Raw genomic sequence first — 16,705 nt, 5'->3', positions numbered from 1 at the left:
AAAAATCAGCAAGATCCATCGAACAGGAGCCGAGATAGCATTTTAGGCCACATCCGCCATCTTGGATTTTTGAATTTTCAAAATTTGACCAGAAATTCGAGTTTCTTGTCGAAAAATACCTCCGGATGCCAAAAATCAGCAAGATCCATCGAACAGGAGCCGAGATAGCATTTTAGGCCACATCCGCCATCTTGGATTTTTGAATTTTCAAAATTTGACCAGAAATTCAAGTTTCCCGTCGAAAAATACCCCCGGATACCAAAAATCAGCAAGATCCATCGAACAGGAGCCGAGATAGCATTTTAGGCCACATCCGCCATCTTGGATTTTTGAATTTTCAAAATTTGACCAGAAATTCGAGTTTCCCGTCGAAAAATACCCCCGGGTACCAAAAATCAGCAAGATCGGTCGAACAGGAGCCGAGAATGCCGAGAAAGCATTATGCCGTCCTGTCTATAGTTCCGAATTGCAAAATGGGAAATCCGAGTTTCGCATTACGCAATAGGGAACCATAGTATAGGTCCCAATTGCAAAATGAACTTCGCGTGATCGTGCGACGGCAAATTTTTGCGGGGTCGCTGAAGCGGGATAAAAATTGTTTTTGAGGATTTTCTTTTTCTCAATAGTAAGTAAATACCCTCCTGATACGAAATTCATCATAAAAAAAAAATCGAAAATTTGACCCTAGTTCCTTATTGCATAAAGCTGTCCAATTAATGAAATATTTTGAATTCATTTTTGATTTGATGTTTAGAGGCGATAAGCCGAGTCTGAAGTAAGGCGACTCTCCGCGCATCCTGACCTCGGAGGTGGGCACGCGGCGACAGGAGGTCGTCTCAGTAAAATGGAGTTTTCTTGCGAATTCCTCAACCGATTTTCAAAAACTTGAGCTTGTTTTAAAGCTTAGAGTATGTATGATATGTACAATTTTACCGATTTAATTTATCCCTTTTCGTTCGGAAGATACAAGGTAGGGAACCTTACTTTTTGGATGACCCTCGTACATCTTTTAAACGGGTGGCTGGATCACATCTACGATTTGAGTGCTTTGGTATAGATGACAAAAGTATTTTCAGTAGAATGTCTACCTCGAGAATGGCTATTCCTACTTTTTTTATACACATAGGAATCGGAACCACGCACAAACTAAATTGGACGTAATACGTCTAATCGTATTTCTGCCAGACGCAGCTATGTGCACTAGGTATAACGTGAGCCTTATCATGCATATTCTTATGGGTCTCATGGCTCATGCGCTCATGCCTCAATGCACATAGTTCAGTTTGGCAGAAATACGTCTAATCATCCCTGTGATCAAAATTCATCTCGTATATGCCTTGATGATTCAGTTTCTTCCAATTTGCCATCCAACAACGACAGCCAAAAGTTCACTCTTTTTGAATAGAGATTTTCTTTAACCGTCAACCCTTGTGCCGTGATGTGTAGGTATTGGTGCGTCTGTACCGTTTTGCTTACTGGCTGCAACTTCGAGTCGATAACAGTGAGTTTTCTAAACGATCAAACAAAGGAAGAAACATATTAATTGTTTCAAGTGAAGCAGAAGAATTCCAAAACTATTGACGATAGTTCCGGCGCCAAAACTGTGTTGAGAATGATTTATTACTTGATTACATTTGAAGACGCCATCAAAACAGCTGACTAACTTACAGTATATTTCTTCATAGTTTGTTGAGAGGATTGTTCAGTTTTAGGGTTCAGCTTGGCAATTCTATCGCGAATCTAACGAAGTAACAATGTATTTGGTACACTTTTGTGTCTACGTCTACGTTTCCCTGAAACGTAGACTTTTCAATCCGAAAGAAGCTATACAATCGATGGTGAAACTGCAGAAATGCGTATACCTCGGTCTGCGACGTTGCACTCTTACTGTCATATTCTTTTCCGAGCGGAAAACTAGTAAACATCATTCATTGAAGACATCTATGATTTTTCTTTTCTACGTTCTGGAAAATTGTTGAGCCATGATGTTGGTTCGGTCACTTCTTCAAAAATAAAATTGAAGCGGAAATTTTGAAACACCGCAACCGAATTCGGTTTCTTGCAGTTTCACCGTCGATATGGCCTTCATTTTTTTCACCATCTTTTTTATCTTTAAAAAGAGCGACTTTTTACCAAGAAAGAACTTACGGACTTTTTGCCTCCTCCAAGAGGTGCCTAATCACATTCTTTATGATATGTGGCTGGATTATTTATTGTCCAGCTGTGTCTTCTTTCGTTAGCTACATGATGCTTAGAGCAAACAAGCTTTAGTGATGACAATTTAAAATGACATTGGTGAATATGTCCGAGATGGCAACCAATCACACGAGGGAAATGCCTATGTACTCGAAATCTAACAGTTTCATCCTTCCTCATTGTACTTTAGGTATTTTTGAACACCTCCTACTATACTACCACGCTAAGGAAGAACCTATGAGCCTTCAGACGTTACCAAAGCTCCTTTGACAATAATCACAAATTTCTCGGGAAAATTTTCAATTTTTTTTCCTCCTAATTTTGCGGGTAGCTTTGTTCATAATAGGATCTATAAAGTGTCTGAAAATTTCAAGGAAAAATATTTGTAACTCTCTTTATTTTTCTGGAGGGAAATTTGGCATCATTCGAAAGCTTATGCGGCGGTTTTTCTTAGCACGGCGGTATTAGGTTTCGTAACACCGAATCTAACTCCCAATCAGATCTCGTTTCCTTTAAAGGCGTATTCCATTCATCGAGTGGATTTCGGTTGCTTTTTTGAATAAATAAATATAAATTTCCTTTAAAATACGCTGAAGTTGTTGATAAACTCACCCATTTTTGGCAAAATCAGTTACGATATCAATAAACTTTCTGGAGACTTTAACATCAGCTTCGGTCCATGTTCTCTCCGGGAAGTATAGCTGAAGCGGGAAAATATTGAGTAGATCATCTATGTGTGCTACACCTACCAAGAGGGCAATAAATACATGTAAAATGGAAAAAAATTCATTGCGGCACAAAAAAAAAATTAAAAAAAAAACAACTGGAGATGAGACCCCCCCTCCCCCCCCCCCCCCCAAAAAAATGGGAAACACAAGTGTAATTGTCCTCGGAATAAGAGATCTGAATACCAAAAACCAGAAAATAAGCATTTAATGCCACTGCTCAGCTATATGGACCACGTTAAGCAGAAAGAGACCAAGTCACATCAGCTATTGTCAAAATCTGGGCGATTTAATTTTTTTACAAGAGAATGTTTTTGATGCAGATTCTTTGGAAAATTCGAAGTAATTTGCTTCGTGTTATGCAAAAAATTCACCAAAATTTGCACTAAAATCCGCACAACCGTTCTCATGTAAAAAATTGAATTGCCGGATTAAAGACAGGAGCTGATAGAGCTTGGTTCCTTTCTACTTAACGCGGTTTCAAGGATGCTTTGTGAAAATTTTCCCCCAACATACGCTCAAAAAAAGCAAAAAAGAATCGACGTAGCTAAGAAAAAAAACTATGTTGAGTTCTGAGAGTTTTTAGCGTGTGGGTAACTCTGCCGTGCAACGCAAAAAGGCCGTAAACGTCATTTTAAATTATTTGGAAACAGTGCATCATACCAGAAAAACTTGTGAACTCTGGAACAATGTTTTTACAGAATTCTTTCTCAAATACTATCAAGAATTTAACATGAAAAATTGAGGTGCATAGGTAAAAACAGTTTTTATTTTATAAAGGGTTCAAGTTCTAAGAAACGCGGGGAACTTTTGATGGATTTACGACATTCTTGCTTAGCACGACAGAATTTTGAAGAGAGCCAATATAAGTATAAACGTTTTGGAAGATGAGGAAGATAAAGGAAAAAGAAAATCAATCTCTCAGTATCAAGAGCTAACTTACTTTTGACTTTGCCTGTTCCACCTAAAATGTCATTGAAAGAAACAGCGTGTAGATGATCATACAAATAAAGATACGCATCTCCATGGTGCTTTTTGGCTGCTTCAACGGCTCCATGTAGAAACCATCTATCCGTGAACATCTGGAAGAATGATTATAAAGGAAAAAAAGTTCGAGAATGCACGATAATCATAAATTAAGTGTAAATCATAAATTTCAGACGAAACCCCGTCGGCGGATTAAATTATACTCTGTGATTGTTTCGATGTAGGAAATACCTAATTTTTTTAGTGAATTTTATTTATCTCGGTTTGAGGTGTGAATCTCCAGCTTTGAAGCGATGTATGCTGAGTATGGTGGATCGATTTCCAATTTATTCCACCACCAAGGAATTATTTAGAACATATCGAAATATCAATCTCTAGATCAATCACCAAGGCGTGTTCATCCCAAAATCGACTTTCGAACCCTTAAAATATGGTCAAAAGTACTATTTCAAGTAACGTTTGATGTAATTTACCAATATGAGTTTGTTCCATCTCTTGCGATTTGATGTGATTTGTTGTGGTTGTCGTCTAATGTTTCCTGTTTTTTTTTCCTCTGCCCGCTTAACATTTTCTTCTTCAGATGTTCGATAGGGTTAAGACGGGATGTTTGAGTTTTTTAGCCAATGAGCGTAAAAATTTCAGCTTAAAGCTGAAGTATCATTAGAGAGGGAAAAAGCTCACACACGAGCACAATTTTCCCTCAAAGACACAAAATGTGCTCGTGTGTGAGCTGCTTCCCTCTCTAATGAGATTTCAGCTTTAAGCTGAACTTTTAACGCACTCGGTTTGCGATAGGGTTAACTTATCGTGTTTTTTATCTAATAACCTAGGTTTTTTCTCAGCACTTATCAACTCTCAGCAAATTGATTTTTCTTTCTTTCTAAAAATGAGTAGAAAATGTCTTCATTTTTTCTTAGTTTTTTGTGTTTTTCTTCATTTCATCAGTCAGTTGTGCTGGTCACAGAATCGTGTTTTGATGCTACTTCTTGCAGATTAGCTAAAAATATTAAAATCGTCCAAACAGCTACTTCTTACGTTCGATATCAATAAAGATAGTATCTCGATTTGAAAAGTCGGGTTTTTGACGTCATCCACCGCGGATTGATAAACCCTTCAACGACACACGAAACTTCAACCACACACGAAACTTCAACGACACTACGACCATACCTAAACAAAGTCAGGAAGCTGTTCAACGAATTCGCGCTCCGAGGATCTTCTAATGGACCACTATACAAGGTACGAATTAAAGGATTCTGATTTATGTTTATTGACCAGAATTTTACGTAAAACACGATTCGCGCAACGAAAATTACTTAAACAACTCCTAACGAAGATATTAACGTTTTTATTTCACATTGGTTACGAGGAATTTGAACTGCCCGCTCACAAGAAACTCAAAGCTCTACGTGAGTCAAATCGCGCACTACAACGGTTTCAGCAATCTTCTCAGTCGAGCAATGTTCATTTCCCACCATGTGTTGTTCAAACTATAAGCAATTTGCCATAGCTGAGTCAAAGCGTCAAGATTGAGGTTGCCAGATTTTTATATCGCAGAGACTGTCATGATAACGTTTCGCGCGCGATGTGAATCACGTAGAGCATTGAGTTTTCATGAGCGGGTGGTTTGAATTCACGCATCAAGAATCATTAAATATCTTCGTAACTAGTTGATATCGGTAATTTTCGTTGTGTGCATCGTGTTTTACGTAAAATTTTGGTTAAGAAACATGTATCAGAATGCTGAAATTTGTACCTTAAGAGATAACGCACTCGACGCGAGGAAGTTAAGCGGTCAATTAGTTCAAACCGGTTTGTTTATGTTGAATGTCGTTGAAGTTTCGCGTTGCGCCCTCTGCATCACTGATCGAACAAGAAAGGAAGTAACCAAGGGTGTCACTAACACGGTGGATGACGTCAAAAACCCGACTTTTCAAAGCGCGATATCTTTATTGATATTGAACTTAGTAAGTTGCTGTTTGGACAGACCTTAATATTCTTAGTTAATCTATAACAACCAACCATTGAAACACGATTCTGATGCACCCAGGACGGCTGACCCGTATCCGTTAGAAAGCTAGTAAGTGGTGGAGTTTAGGGCTTGTTTCTTAAGCTTCGTTTTACCGGTGTAATTTTTTGAGCGAAAATTCTCATTTAACGCGGCCAATTTGACTTACATTAATTTAATTTTTCCTTGCCATCAACAAATGGCCTAAATTAAACAACTTCGAGTCAGATAAACCATTCACCTCTATAATGCAGATTGATTTTGACAATCTCGATCAGGTACATTCCATTCATTAACTAGAAATACGAGGAAAACTGTAGTCTGATCTACTTCCTCAATAAAGTTTGCTACTGAAGTAAATCCGAGTCAACCATTTGAAGTTATAAAACTTAACTCATCCCTGGGAAAATGCAAACATAGTTATAGATAAGAATAATTTATCTCACGTCGATGACTTCTTCCATTGAAGCATTCATGTCCAAAGGCTTATCGCCAAAGTAAAATTTCTGGATTTGCTTGGCCACGCTTGGAAGTTTGTCCCTCGAGAATCTTGACTTCAGCAGTAAAGCTCTCGGTAAAATATTCTGTGGATTTTCCTTCAGTTGATTTTCAAGTCCTGCCCTGTATACGACTATAACATAAATGAATCATGAGCATAAAGCTTCACTTCTGAACTTATATGTAAATTTTCAAATTAGGAAATTATTCGTTCCGCGGGGGAAAACTGAGTAGAATCTTGAATTGCTGTAATGAAGATTTTAGATTTCAAAACTCAGCTATTAACTGATATTAAAAAGTTAAAAGAAGCAACCAATGATATTTTTCACATTATTATGTATTACTGAGGCAACAATCTGTATGACTGAGTCGAAAGAACATATCAGTCTAAATACCATTCAACGACAGTTACGTAGCCGGAAATTTTTAATGAGAGAGGCTGATAGTCAAACATTTTACATAAAGGCAAAACGTAGTTTACCTTTGACTATGACTTCTGCGTTGAATCCTAATGGAAAATGTCGTATCTTCGTACGACAACGGTCAAGCTATTAAGGAGACAAGCGGACTATATATCAGTTTCCTGGAACCATCCCAGAATCATAGGAAAAGAAAAGAGGAAAAACACGAAAATAGCGGTTACCAGATTCTTCCTTGTGTAGATAATCCTTAGAAAATCTAGTTACCAGTGGTAGATTTTTCTTTCCTTGTTGAACATGCATCTGATTACATTTACGAGCCGCGTGATAGGTATGTCTAAAATCTGGCACTGCTCAGTTAATTTCTTGAATAATATACTTAATCAGGATCCTGATGACCCTTTTCAATCGTTTAACCTCGGATATTTCTATATGTGTTGTGTGTATTTCGGGTGCTCAGCGGTCGACCACAGACTACCCTCCGACTGCATGGCATATCAATGATCGATACATCGCAATTCACGCCACGCCACTGATAACTACCGTATGTTCCAAGAATGTGCTGTTACTCACATGAAACAGCGATACCTCCTTCGCCAGAGGTTATTCCTGTCATGAAAGGGATTTTGGACCCCAATTTATCTAATTCTTTAGGGAGAAAAGCAGTTTTTGTTTCGGACTCGATGGTTGGTACAAAAATAAGATCGCTAACTGCCCAGTCCTGTAAAAACGAAGAAACACCGAGGCGTCAGTGGAAAAGTGCAAGAATATTACCTACTCCTTCAAAAAATCCAGAAACTCCGTTGGATACAGAGAATATTTTAAAGCGTGCCAGTGAGGCTCGCTTTTTGAAATCACTCAAATGTACCCTAATTCAGCACACCGATAAACTAATGCCATTCAACGGCAGGGCCGGATTTAGGGGGTGGCCACATGGGCTGCGGCCCATGGCGGCAAATTTAGGGGGGCGGCAAACTTTGACTTTTTTTTTTTATTTAGGTATAAACAATCGGATTCAGAAAAAAATTGCAAACGAGATAAGGCGACAAAATCTCTCATTTCCTGAGAGTATAGTAATTTCTCATTTTTTCGTCTTTCGGCGATACAAGAGGCAGCACTTTTAATTAGTCGAGTCAAGAGAGAAACCAAGCACCCAATTTGGCCTGGAACGGCGCGGCGCAGAGTGAAATGATGACGAGGACTTGATATTGAAAGGAAAAGCCCTCGGCGCGGCGGTCGGTGCGTTACACATATTAGCGCCTACAAGACTGCATGAATACTTCACGCATTGCGCCAAATACAGTGCGGTCAGCGCGGCGCGGTAGCGGAAGTTAATATAATTAAACCACATTAATGTTTCGCACATTTTTTTGCAAAAAAACGTGTCCAACACGAGTAAACGTGTCTTATGCAACCCGCCCCCTCCGGCACGTTCACATGATGGTTTTTGTTAAGGTTTCAGAACGAATGAGAAGGGGGTGACAAAATTAAGGCGGACCATGGATGGCAAGTAGGTAAATCCGGCCCTGTTCAACGGGCCGTCCAAATATATTTCCCCTCGGACCCGTTTTTCTGTCGTTGAACCGTTATACTGTCAAGCCCTGATGGTCTTTTGCCGAAAAACCGAATGAACTGCTAATTAGAAACCCTTGAAAACATTTTCCTGTCAAACCCGTATTATTTCATCCGACAGAAATCTCATAGAAGCTTTTCTACGCTCAGAGGACTAAACTTTAGAAGCTTCTTTCCCGCCAAAACTTTTTAGCCAATGAGCGTCTTGTGCTGTAAGTGCAATCTGTGATGAGCCTCGTGACTCATTATACCGTGTGCTAACTGTGTGCCACTGCATTTATCTCCCGATATCGCTTTGGGTATCCGGTTGTGAGGAAGGCAATAAAAGACGGCGATAGGCGATGGTCGCCTCGCAGCGCAGCCGTCACCTTATCTTTCACGCCCGATTAACCATTCACCGTGACATCAGGATCCACCAAATCACAAAAATTGTTTTCCGTCTATTTAGCGAGTGTTTACTTACTCTCCGTTGAAATACAAATAAAAAGAGACCTCATTTGTAAAAATCGGCCGAATAGGAGAGAAGTTACAGTTGAAAATCCAAAGAGATTGACTTAACGCGATTTCGATGCATGGCAGTTCGCCCAAATCGCGGTCGTGCGTAAATGCCGAATATCAACTCACAAGATAACTGGACGGAATCTTTAAAATTAACTCACATTCAACGTTCATGAATCAATATTTTCTCCCAAATTTAGCAAAAAGTACCGATTGATACAAATAGCAATGACGTGAAAATAGTAGGTATGTGCAGGGCCAGATTTAGGGGGTGGCCACATGGGCCGCGGCTCATGGCGGCAAAAGGGGGTGGCAAAGTTAAAGTCGGATTCGAAAAAAAAAATTGCTAACGAGAAAAGGCGACAAAATCTCTCATTTCCTAATTTTGTCGTCTTTCGGGGATACAAGAGACGGCTCCTTTAATTAGTCGAGTTAAGAGAAAAACCAAACACGCAATTTGGCCTGGAACGGCCGACGCGGCGCAGAGAGTAATGATGACGAGGACTTGAGATGGAAAGGAGAAGCCCTTGGCGCGGCGGTCAACATGTAACACATATTAGCGCCTACGAGACTGCATGAATACTTCACGCATTGCTTCAGACATAGCAGCAGCGGCGGCAGCGGTCGGCGTGAAACGCATAGCGCCTACAAGACTGCATGAATACTTCATGTATTGCGCCAAATATAGTACTCTCAGCGCGGCGCGGCGGCGGAAGTTAAAATTTGTAAACCACGTTTATGTTTGTTCTTTCATAATTTTTTCGTTCAATACTTATAAGTGGAAGGCCTTGTCCGCACAGAGATAGGTTTACGAAACTTAACTATCGCGCAAAGTTCCGTGAACTTTGACTAGTAGTTTTGACAGGGCTTTCGCAAAAAATGTGTCCAACACGAGTAAACGTGTCTTATGCACCCCTCCCCCTCCGGCACGTTCACTTGATGGTTTTTATTGATGTTCAAAAACGAATGAGAAGGGGGCGGCAAGATACAGGCGGCCCATGGGCGGCAAGTAGGTGAATCCGGCCCTGGGTATGTGTCCAAAATTTCAGTTATTCGGCACGCTTTCCCAACATATTCATGTTGGATTTTTCTTCTTGTTTTTTTTCTTGTTTGGAAGAACGGATTTGTTTGCCGGAGATATGAATGAGGGAAATTGATTAATGAAATCTTACTTGGAACCTTCTGGCCATCTCTACGAGTAATTCAACTGGAACCGTTTGCATGCATTTTCGAAGTTCGTGTGAGGGCTCAGGTGGACAGCTGCACAATACAGCCAGTGCTTTTGTCCTGTCCTTAGCTAACTGTGGAGGTATGGTTGCCCATGGACAATATGCAGATCCGCTCATTGCTATGACTCTATGAATCAGACCTGCATGAGGATTAAGAAAAACGGTCAGATTTCGAACATGAATCGTAATTAGAATGGGGAAACATCTCTCTTCTTCTATATTATAAGCTCCAAGACCTCCTAAGCTAATTTAGTAACGCTTAGTTTCAGCGTTCTACCGGGCCGATTTTCAAGACTTTTGCGGCTATCGGCGGGAAATTGTCTCTAGACGAGCCCGCTCTATTCAGATTTTGAAAATATGACCCAGATTTTTTTATATTGCGTGGTAAAGTTGCGAATTTTCCCATTTAAACAATGTAAATTTTTATTTTTTGTCATAGTTCGTTTGAGCGTTCTACTGGGCCGATTTCCATGATTTCTTCGTTTGAACGTTCTACTGGGCCTATTTCCATGATTTCTTCGGTTGTCGACAGGTAATAGACCCTAGATGAGCCCGCTTTAATCAGATTTTGGAAATAGGATCCAGTTTTTTTATATATAGGGTAGACCAGAACGCTGAGGAAGGGGGGCAAAATTTGTAATTCCCGCCAGTGAAAAATGGCGGGAATTTCAAATTTAGCAGAAAATTGAATTGAGCGGGAAATGTGGAATCTTGGTCTGTTGGTATGGTGAAAAAATCGAAGGTATGCTCCTTTGCTACAGACTATCAAAAAGCGACGAAACGCTCCGTACCGTTCCCTTTCAGTCTTGGCGTGAAGTTTGAAATAAATGCCGATTTTTTCAATCGATTCTTAAGGTCTGTCTCTGGCCGGGAGCGATTGGACCAATAAAGGGCTGGACAATTGTTCGAAGTGAAGCTCCAGAGTGGTGGCTGTTTAGTGAAGTGTTGCGCATCGATGCGGTGGTCGATGCCAACACTTGACGAGACAGCCACCACTTTGAAGCTTCACTTTGAACAATTGTCCAGCCCTTTATTGGTCCAATCGCTCCCGGCCAGAGAAACATTGGATAAATGAGAGTCCAGTATGAAAATCTTTTACTTTTTTACGTCGTTCTTTTGTCGAGTCGGGCCTAAAAGAGCGCAAAGCGCCCTCTGGGGGTTGAGCCGCGTAGCGGCCAGGGGGCATAGCCCCTAGTAACTATTATACCAACCGGAGCGCATAGAATTAGTTGAGATGGCGAAGGAAAAGATGATGCCAGAGTGCCTTAATTTATCTGTTCATGCAACACGATAGCCACGGATAGTTGACCCTGTCACAGACGTCCAATTTAAAACCATTTTCTACTCATTTTAAATTTTATTAGGATATAAAGATATCTCCATCACAACACTTAAATGGCGTAACTTCAAGAACTACTCTGGCCTATACAAGAAATCAGGAGGAAGACTTTCACAGTACTACGGTGCAACGAAAGGAAAGTGGTTGGCTCATCAGAGCGGCAAAGTAAGGTACAGATACACTGAAAAAAAAAAAAAAAAACTCCGGCCGTGGGAGCCGAAATTACGGGCTATATAGACATACCGTCCGTTCCGGGCTCAAAGGGCGAAAATTCCGACTGCCGGAGCCGTAGCTTCGGCCTCTGAACCCGGAGAAATCGAAGCTACGCCTCCAGCAGCCGGAATTTTCGGCCTTTGAGCCCGGAACGGACGGAATGTCTATATAGCCCGTAATTGCAGCTCCCACGGCCGGAGTTTTTTTTTTCAGTGTAGCAATTCTCGAGGTAAATATTACTGAAAATGAGAAATGATTGAGTAAATACTGAGTTAAGTTAAGAATATTTCTCACAATACTTTTAAATATTGGAATAAGCTATTGCGGAAAAAATTGATTCAAATTTCAATGATGGTCAGGACCACCAAGACACGCCTCCTCCATGGGATAGCAACTTACAAATAAATCAACTAACAATCGACGAATCAATCAGTACGTATGATCAGTCTCTACAGTAAAAATGGCACTCCACTGTATGTCACTTACCTTTATTTAGCGGTGACAAAAGATTCAGATGAGCACTTCCAGCTCCGGCACTCTCCCCAAATAAGGTTACTAAATCGGGATTTCCGCCGAAGTACTCGATATTATCGTGGACCCATTTAATCGCGAGAGCTTGATCCTTCAACCCAAGATTGGCAGGGATAACTTCGTCACCAGTGCTCAGGAACCCTTAGGTGAGAATATGAAAGGTTCAAATGCTTGGCGAGTAAAGAGTTGTAAAAACACACGAGGCATAAATGTTTTTTTTTTTCATCATTTTAGAACGTGCATGATAGAGAGAAGGCTCTAAAATATGTAACATTTAATTTAACAAAAAACTGATTCTGGATCCCATATTATTATCTTTTGTATGCTCTTCCCATTTAACTCTATCTTTTATCCTATCCTCTTCTCCCTCTTTAACTCCCAACCCCCTTGCAATTCAGGATGAAACTCATTCTATTTGTTTTGAAGAATATCTCTACACTATTTTTAGAATATATATGTGTTTAAAGTAATCAAGATTTCATATTTACCTGAAGAACTGTTGCATTACCGTATATTTTCTCAATTTCTCAGAGCCACCTCTTTTTCTTCTCTCTCCCTTTCACTCTCTGTTTTATTTATTCCCCTAACACCCTTCACTATTTCAGATCATTTTATTATTATTATTTAAGTCGCTTTACAACGCACTCTGGCGTTCTACGACACCCAAACGCCACATATGCCTGTCTTCCAGAGGTTATCGGGCAACTGACACCGCAACAGATCATTTTGACTTTTTAATAAAAAACTCAAGACGAAACTCTGAAATATTGTAACTACGAAAATTTCGATTACAGAGCCATTCTTTCCTTATACAACATCCAAAAGATCTCATACTTAGAATACGATATATCAATGTACCACTGCATCATAGAAATATACAAATTTTTGAACGGAAAGCATCTGGATGTTAGAAATTAATTGAAACCTGTTGCCTCCACACGCAGGTAATTTCCGTGGTATTATTTCATTATGTGAAGTCGCTTTAACATCTCGCTGTTTAAGTGTTTACACGCTAGCTCAGCAATGTAGCGAGCTGAATTTCTGTGTGATAATCTTTACAAGCACATGAAACGATTGGCGCACCGTAACAACAGTGCGTTTAAGTTTACTCCTTGTTTTATTTTTACGAGGGAAAGTCAAGAAATTTTGAATTTCAGAAAACTTATCATCCGATATAAATTATCCTTAATATCTTCTTGTTCCATAGTGCCCGTAACCATTCGCTTACCAAGAGCTCCCAGTCTGTAGTTGATGGTGACCAGTACAACATCTTTATCTAGTAGTAGATCTGGCCCGTAGATGAAGGCAGCTCCATACTGAAATGCACCACCGTGAATCCAGACCATTACTGGGAGTCTTGCTGACTTGTCCACCTACGAAATAAGGCGGGATGGATAAATGATATTGCAACATTTTAATGTACTTTGGACAATAAATGACAATTTAGATGATAGGTAGAATAAGCTCCTCGTATTAGGAAGACAGGCAATTTGCAATGCAATGAGATTTGACAACTTATTTTAACTTCATTGCAAAAAATTATTTCAATAATATGAGCACTCTCTTATCCACCCATTAACACTGAGGCAACATGCAGATTAATCCGACGCAGTGGCAATAATTTTACTATGAAATTGCAATGTGTGCTTCTTGAGCAAGCTTTTTCCCTGGTAAAAATGGCAGTATGTGTTCCAAAATACCATAGACCTACAGCCGGCTGTAAGATTTCCAATAGCTTCTATAGCCGGCTACACAATTTCTTATAGCCTTTTATAGCCGATGGCGATTAAGCAACAGCCAGGCGATAAAGTGTATGCTAAACGTTACTAATTACGGATGCTAGGACTTAGTGAGTTTTTGGAATACTGCTCTCTTTTTGGGCCGTAGTATCTTGATTTATTTTGCGAGGAAAGCTCCGTACTTTTGATGGATGCCTGCCATTACCTAATATATTAGAGCGCCTTCAGTTTCGTATGATACTGTGCAATACCTCTGGTGTGAAATAGTTGCTTCAAGCGCCGTGGCCGCTGCGGGCAGGCGGGCAGCCAGCGCGAAACGCGCATTGGCGCCTACAAACCTAACAGGGATACTTCACGCGTTGCGCAATGCGTGAAGTATCCCTGTTAGGTTTGTAGGCGCCAGTGCGTCGCCGCTCCGCTTTGTGTTAGGCTCTAATATTTAATCTGGCGGAGTCAGCGTTATTCAACTCATGATTTTGAAATGTTTGCACATCCTGTATGGATTATTCTCATTTTAATTGATGAAAAAAAATATGTATTAAAGGAAAATATAAGTGTGTTTTGTAAATATTAAGGTGGTTCCGTATCAAACTTAATGATTTCCAAAGCACACGAATTTCTACACAATTTCTTATAGCCTTTTATAATCGATGGCGAAAAAGCAACAGCCAGGCGATAAAGTGTAAAGCCCGGCGATAGGAACATAGCCCGGCTGCATAATTTTTTATCGCTTCGTATAGCCCGGCCGTATGATTTTCTCCGCATTCTACAGCCAGCTATATGATTTTCTGTAGCCTTCTTTAGTCGGCTATAAGAATTCCTATGGTATTTTGAAACGCAGCTCTTATCGCCAATTTTTACCAGGGTTATTTCTCACTCAAAAGCTTACCTTTGGAGAGTACACATGAAGAACGAGACAGTCCTCTTGGCCTAGAAGATTAGGATTAGATAGATTGCCAAAATCGAATTGCGCACACATCGTTGCATTATTTGTAGCATCAAGTGGCTCTTTCCATGGCTCAGCTGGTTGCGGCTCCTGAAAATGCATTAGCAAAATATTATCAACGCCATGTGATCATATAACCCTAAAAATATATCATAACTAAGATGAATTATTTTGACTGAAAAAATCGAATTTTTAGTTGTATCCAAATAAGAATATTTATAAACCTCCTATTTACATCGCGAATGGAAGGTCACTTTCATCAAATATAACATTATATATTCATCCAATTTGGAAACTAAATGCTAAATTGAAGCAGAACAATTGCTTAACATTTCTCAATGGATGACTTATCGGTCGAAAATGTATCTTCTATCGGAATTTTGCATATCATTGCTTAAGTCTAATTTACCCAAGAGAAAATCAATCAATTATTTTCGTATATTTTTTTTTGGTCATCAGAGATTTTTAAACGCTTTCAGAGAGATAAAAGATTTTGGCTGTGGCCATCGACACAACCATTCTTGAGCCAAGGGCTTTTATAATTTATTACAGGACAAGTAAATTGCTTGAAGTTTGATATAATCTTCGCCTTTAAGATGAGGAAATTTGGATGAATATTGCGGATCTAAGTGCTATGCCATCAAAACAGCACGTGAATATTAATAAATGCAATATTTGCAAAAATCATTTGATGAAATATAAAATTCCTAAATAAAATATATTCTGGCGCATATAATTTTGCAATTTTTGTATACTTTCAAAAAAGCTAAATTAAATAAAGGTTTCTGAAATCAAATCTCGATCATGAACAATCTACGGTCGGCATTTTAGCGAAACACTGATAAGATGTTCTAAATTTAAATAACAATGAAATAAACGGTATAAAACTGACCTTGAACCGTAAAGGTCCGACCGGAGGTTTAGCAAAAGGGATTCCTGTGAAGCTGTGGATCACTCTGCCATCTCTTGTTCTCAGCGTATCAAACCCAATAATCTTCCCATTTGGAATCGAAACCTCTAGGGCACAACAATATAACACACCAAACGAAAAAATCAGTGCTAATTTCGCCCAAAATGATATCTCCATCTTAACAGAGTCGCGTTCACGCTCGAGTGTAACCCAAGAGGTACTGGCAATCGGGTTTTCCTTCTCTTGAAATATAATCTATCAAATTTAAAATATAAATTTCCGTAGAACCACTCGAGGTTACGATAGTGTGAGGAGATAAAGAACAAAGTATGTAGCATTCATAAATTGGTATTAAGAATGATGAGTTCTGTCTAATTTTTGTAGATGCCAAAGAAAAATCCCGAGAGACTATGAATGAGATTTCAAACGAGGCCAAACATCAGAAACCACATACTCTAAGAAAGGTTATCTTTTGCGCATTGTTCGCAAAAAAATGTATAATGTTTATGTTTATAATGTTTTAAATGTATAATGTACAACGGTTGCCTCGGGCTGATACATAGTAGGGACGGAGGGGGCGGGGCTCTAAGTGGAAACGCAGGAATACCACTTGTGTAGTATTTGAAGTAGTAAAAAAAACAAAAAGTGTCGGTAGAAAGTGAGGGTGGAGGTGGGAGGTCCGGGGGGCGCCTCCCCCTCTGAGGGCTGATATTCCTCCCCAGTAAATATGCGATCGTATGTAGCCGCTTAGACCCCCTCGAACGGCAAATGCCCCCCCCCCTCCCCCCAGCCTGAAAATTTACTCATCCACGCTTAAATCTTTCCAGGAAAGAGTAATATTGAATTGGTAACAATAAAAGAGCCAAAAAGACTATACAATTAGTTGCGTAGAAAT

The 16,705-nt window shown here is 39.7% G+C and overlaps 1 protein-coding gene across 1 annotated transcript; it reads right to left on the bottom strand.

Moving 5' to 3' along the window:
- Positions 1 to 1,001: 1,001 nt before the first annotated feature.
- On the bottom strand, positions 1,002 to 16,137 carry LOC140225214 (carboxylic ester hydrolase-like). The gene is made up of 10 exons (XM_072303263.1): positions 15,793 to 16,137; positions 14,844 to 14,990; positions 13,444 to 13,588; positions 12,171 to 12,356; positions 10,076 to 10,272; positions 7,407 to 7,554; positions 6,363 to 6,547; positions 3,865 to 4,003; positions 2,809 to 2,941; positions 1,002 to 1,510 (listed from the first exon to the last, which is right to left on the bottom strand). Exons 1-10 carry the CDS (start codon positions 15,985 to 15,987, stop codon positions 1,315 to 1,317), a joined length of 1,671 nt encoding a protein of 556 aa, XP_072159364.1. The 5' UTR covers positions 15,988 to 16,137; the 3' UTR covers positions 1,002 to 1,314.
- Between the last annotated feature and the right edge of the window lie 568 nt (positions 16,138 to 16,705).

This window comes from Bemisia tabaci, chromosome 8 (genome assembly GCF_918797505.1).
Source record: "Bemisia tabaci chromosome 8, PGI_BMITA_v3".
Classification (NCBI taxonomy): domain Eukaryota; kingdom Metazoa; phylum Arthropoda; class Insecta; order Hemiptera; family Aleyrodidae; genus Bemisia; species Bemisia tabaci.
Note: the sequence above shows the minus strand (reverse complement) of the source record. Positions and strands in the feature narration are given on the sequence as shown.

Bases quoted from the DNA above. Each gene is read 5' to 3' on its own strand.
- LOC140225214 (XM_072303263.1), bottom strand. From the start codon at position 15,987: ATGGAGATATCATTTTGGGCGAAATTAGCACTGATTTTTTCGTTTGGT. The intron at 12,357-13,443 runs GTAAGCGAATGG...TTCTCACCTAAG, and splicing joins CTACAGACTGGGAGCTCTTG to GGTTCCTGAGCACTGGTGAC. The intron at 7,555-10,075 runs GTAAGATTTCAT...TCGTTTTTACAG, and splicing joins AGATGGCCAGAAGGTTCCAA to GACTGGGCAGTTAGCGATCT.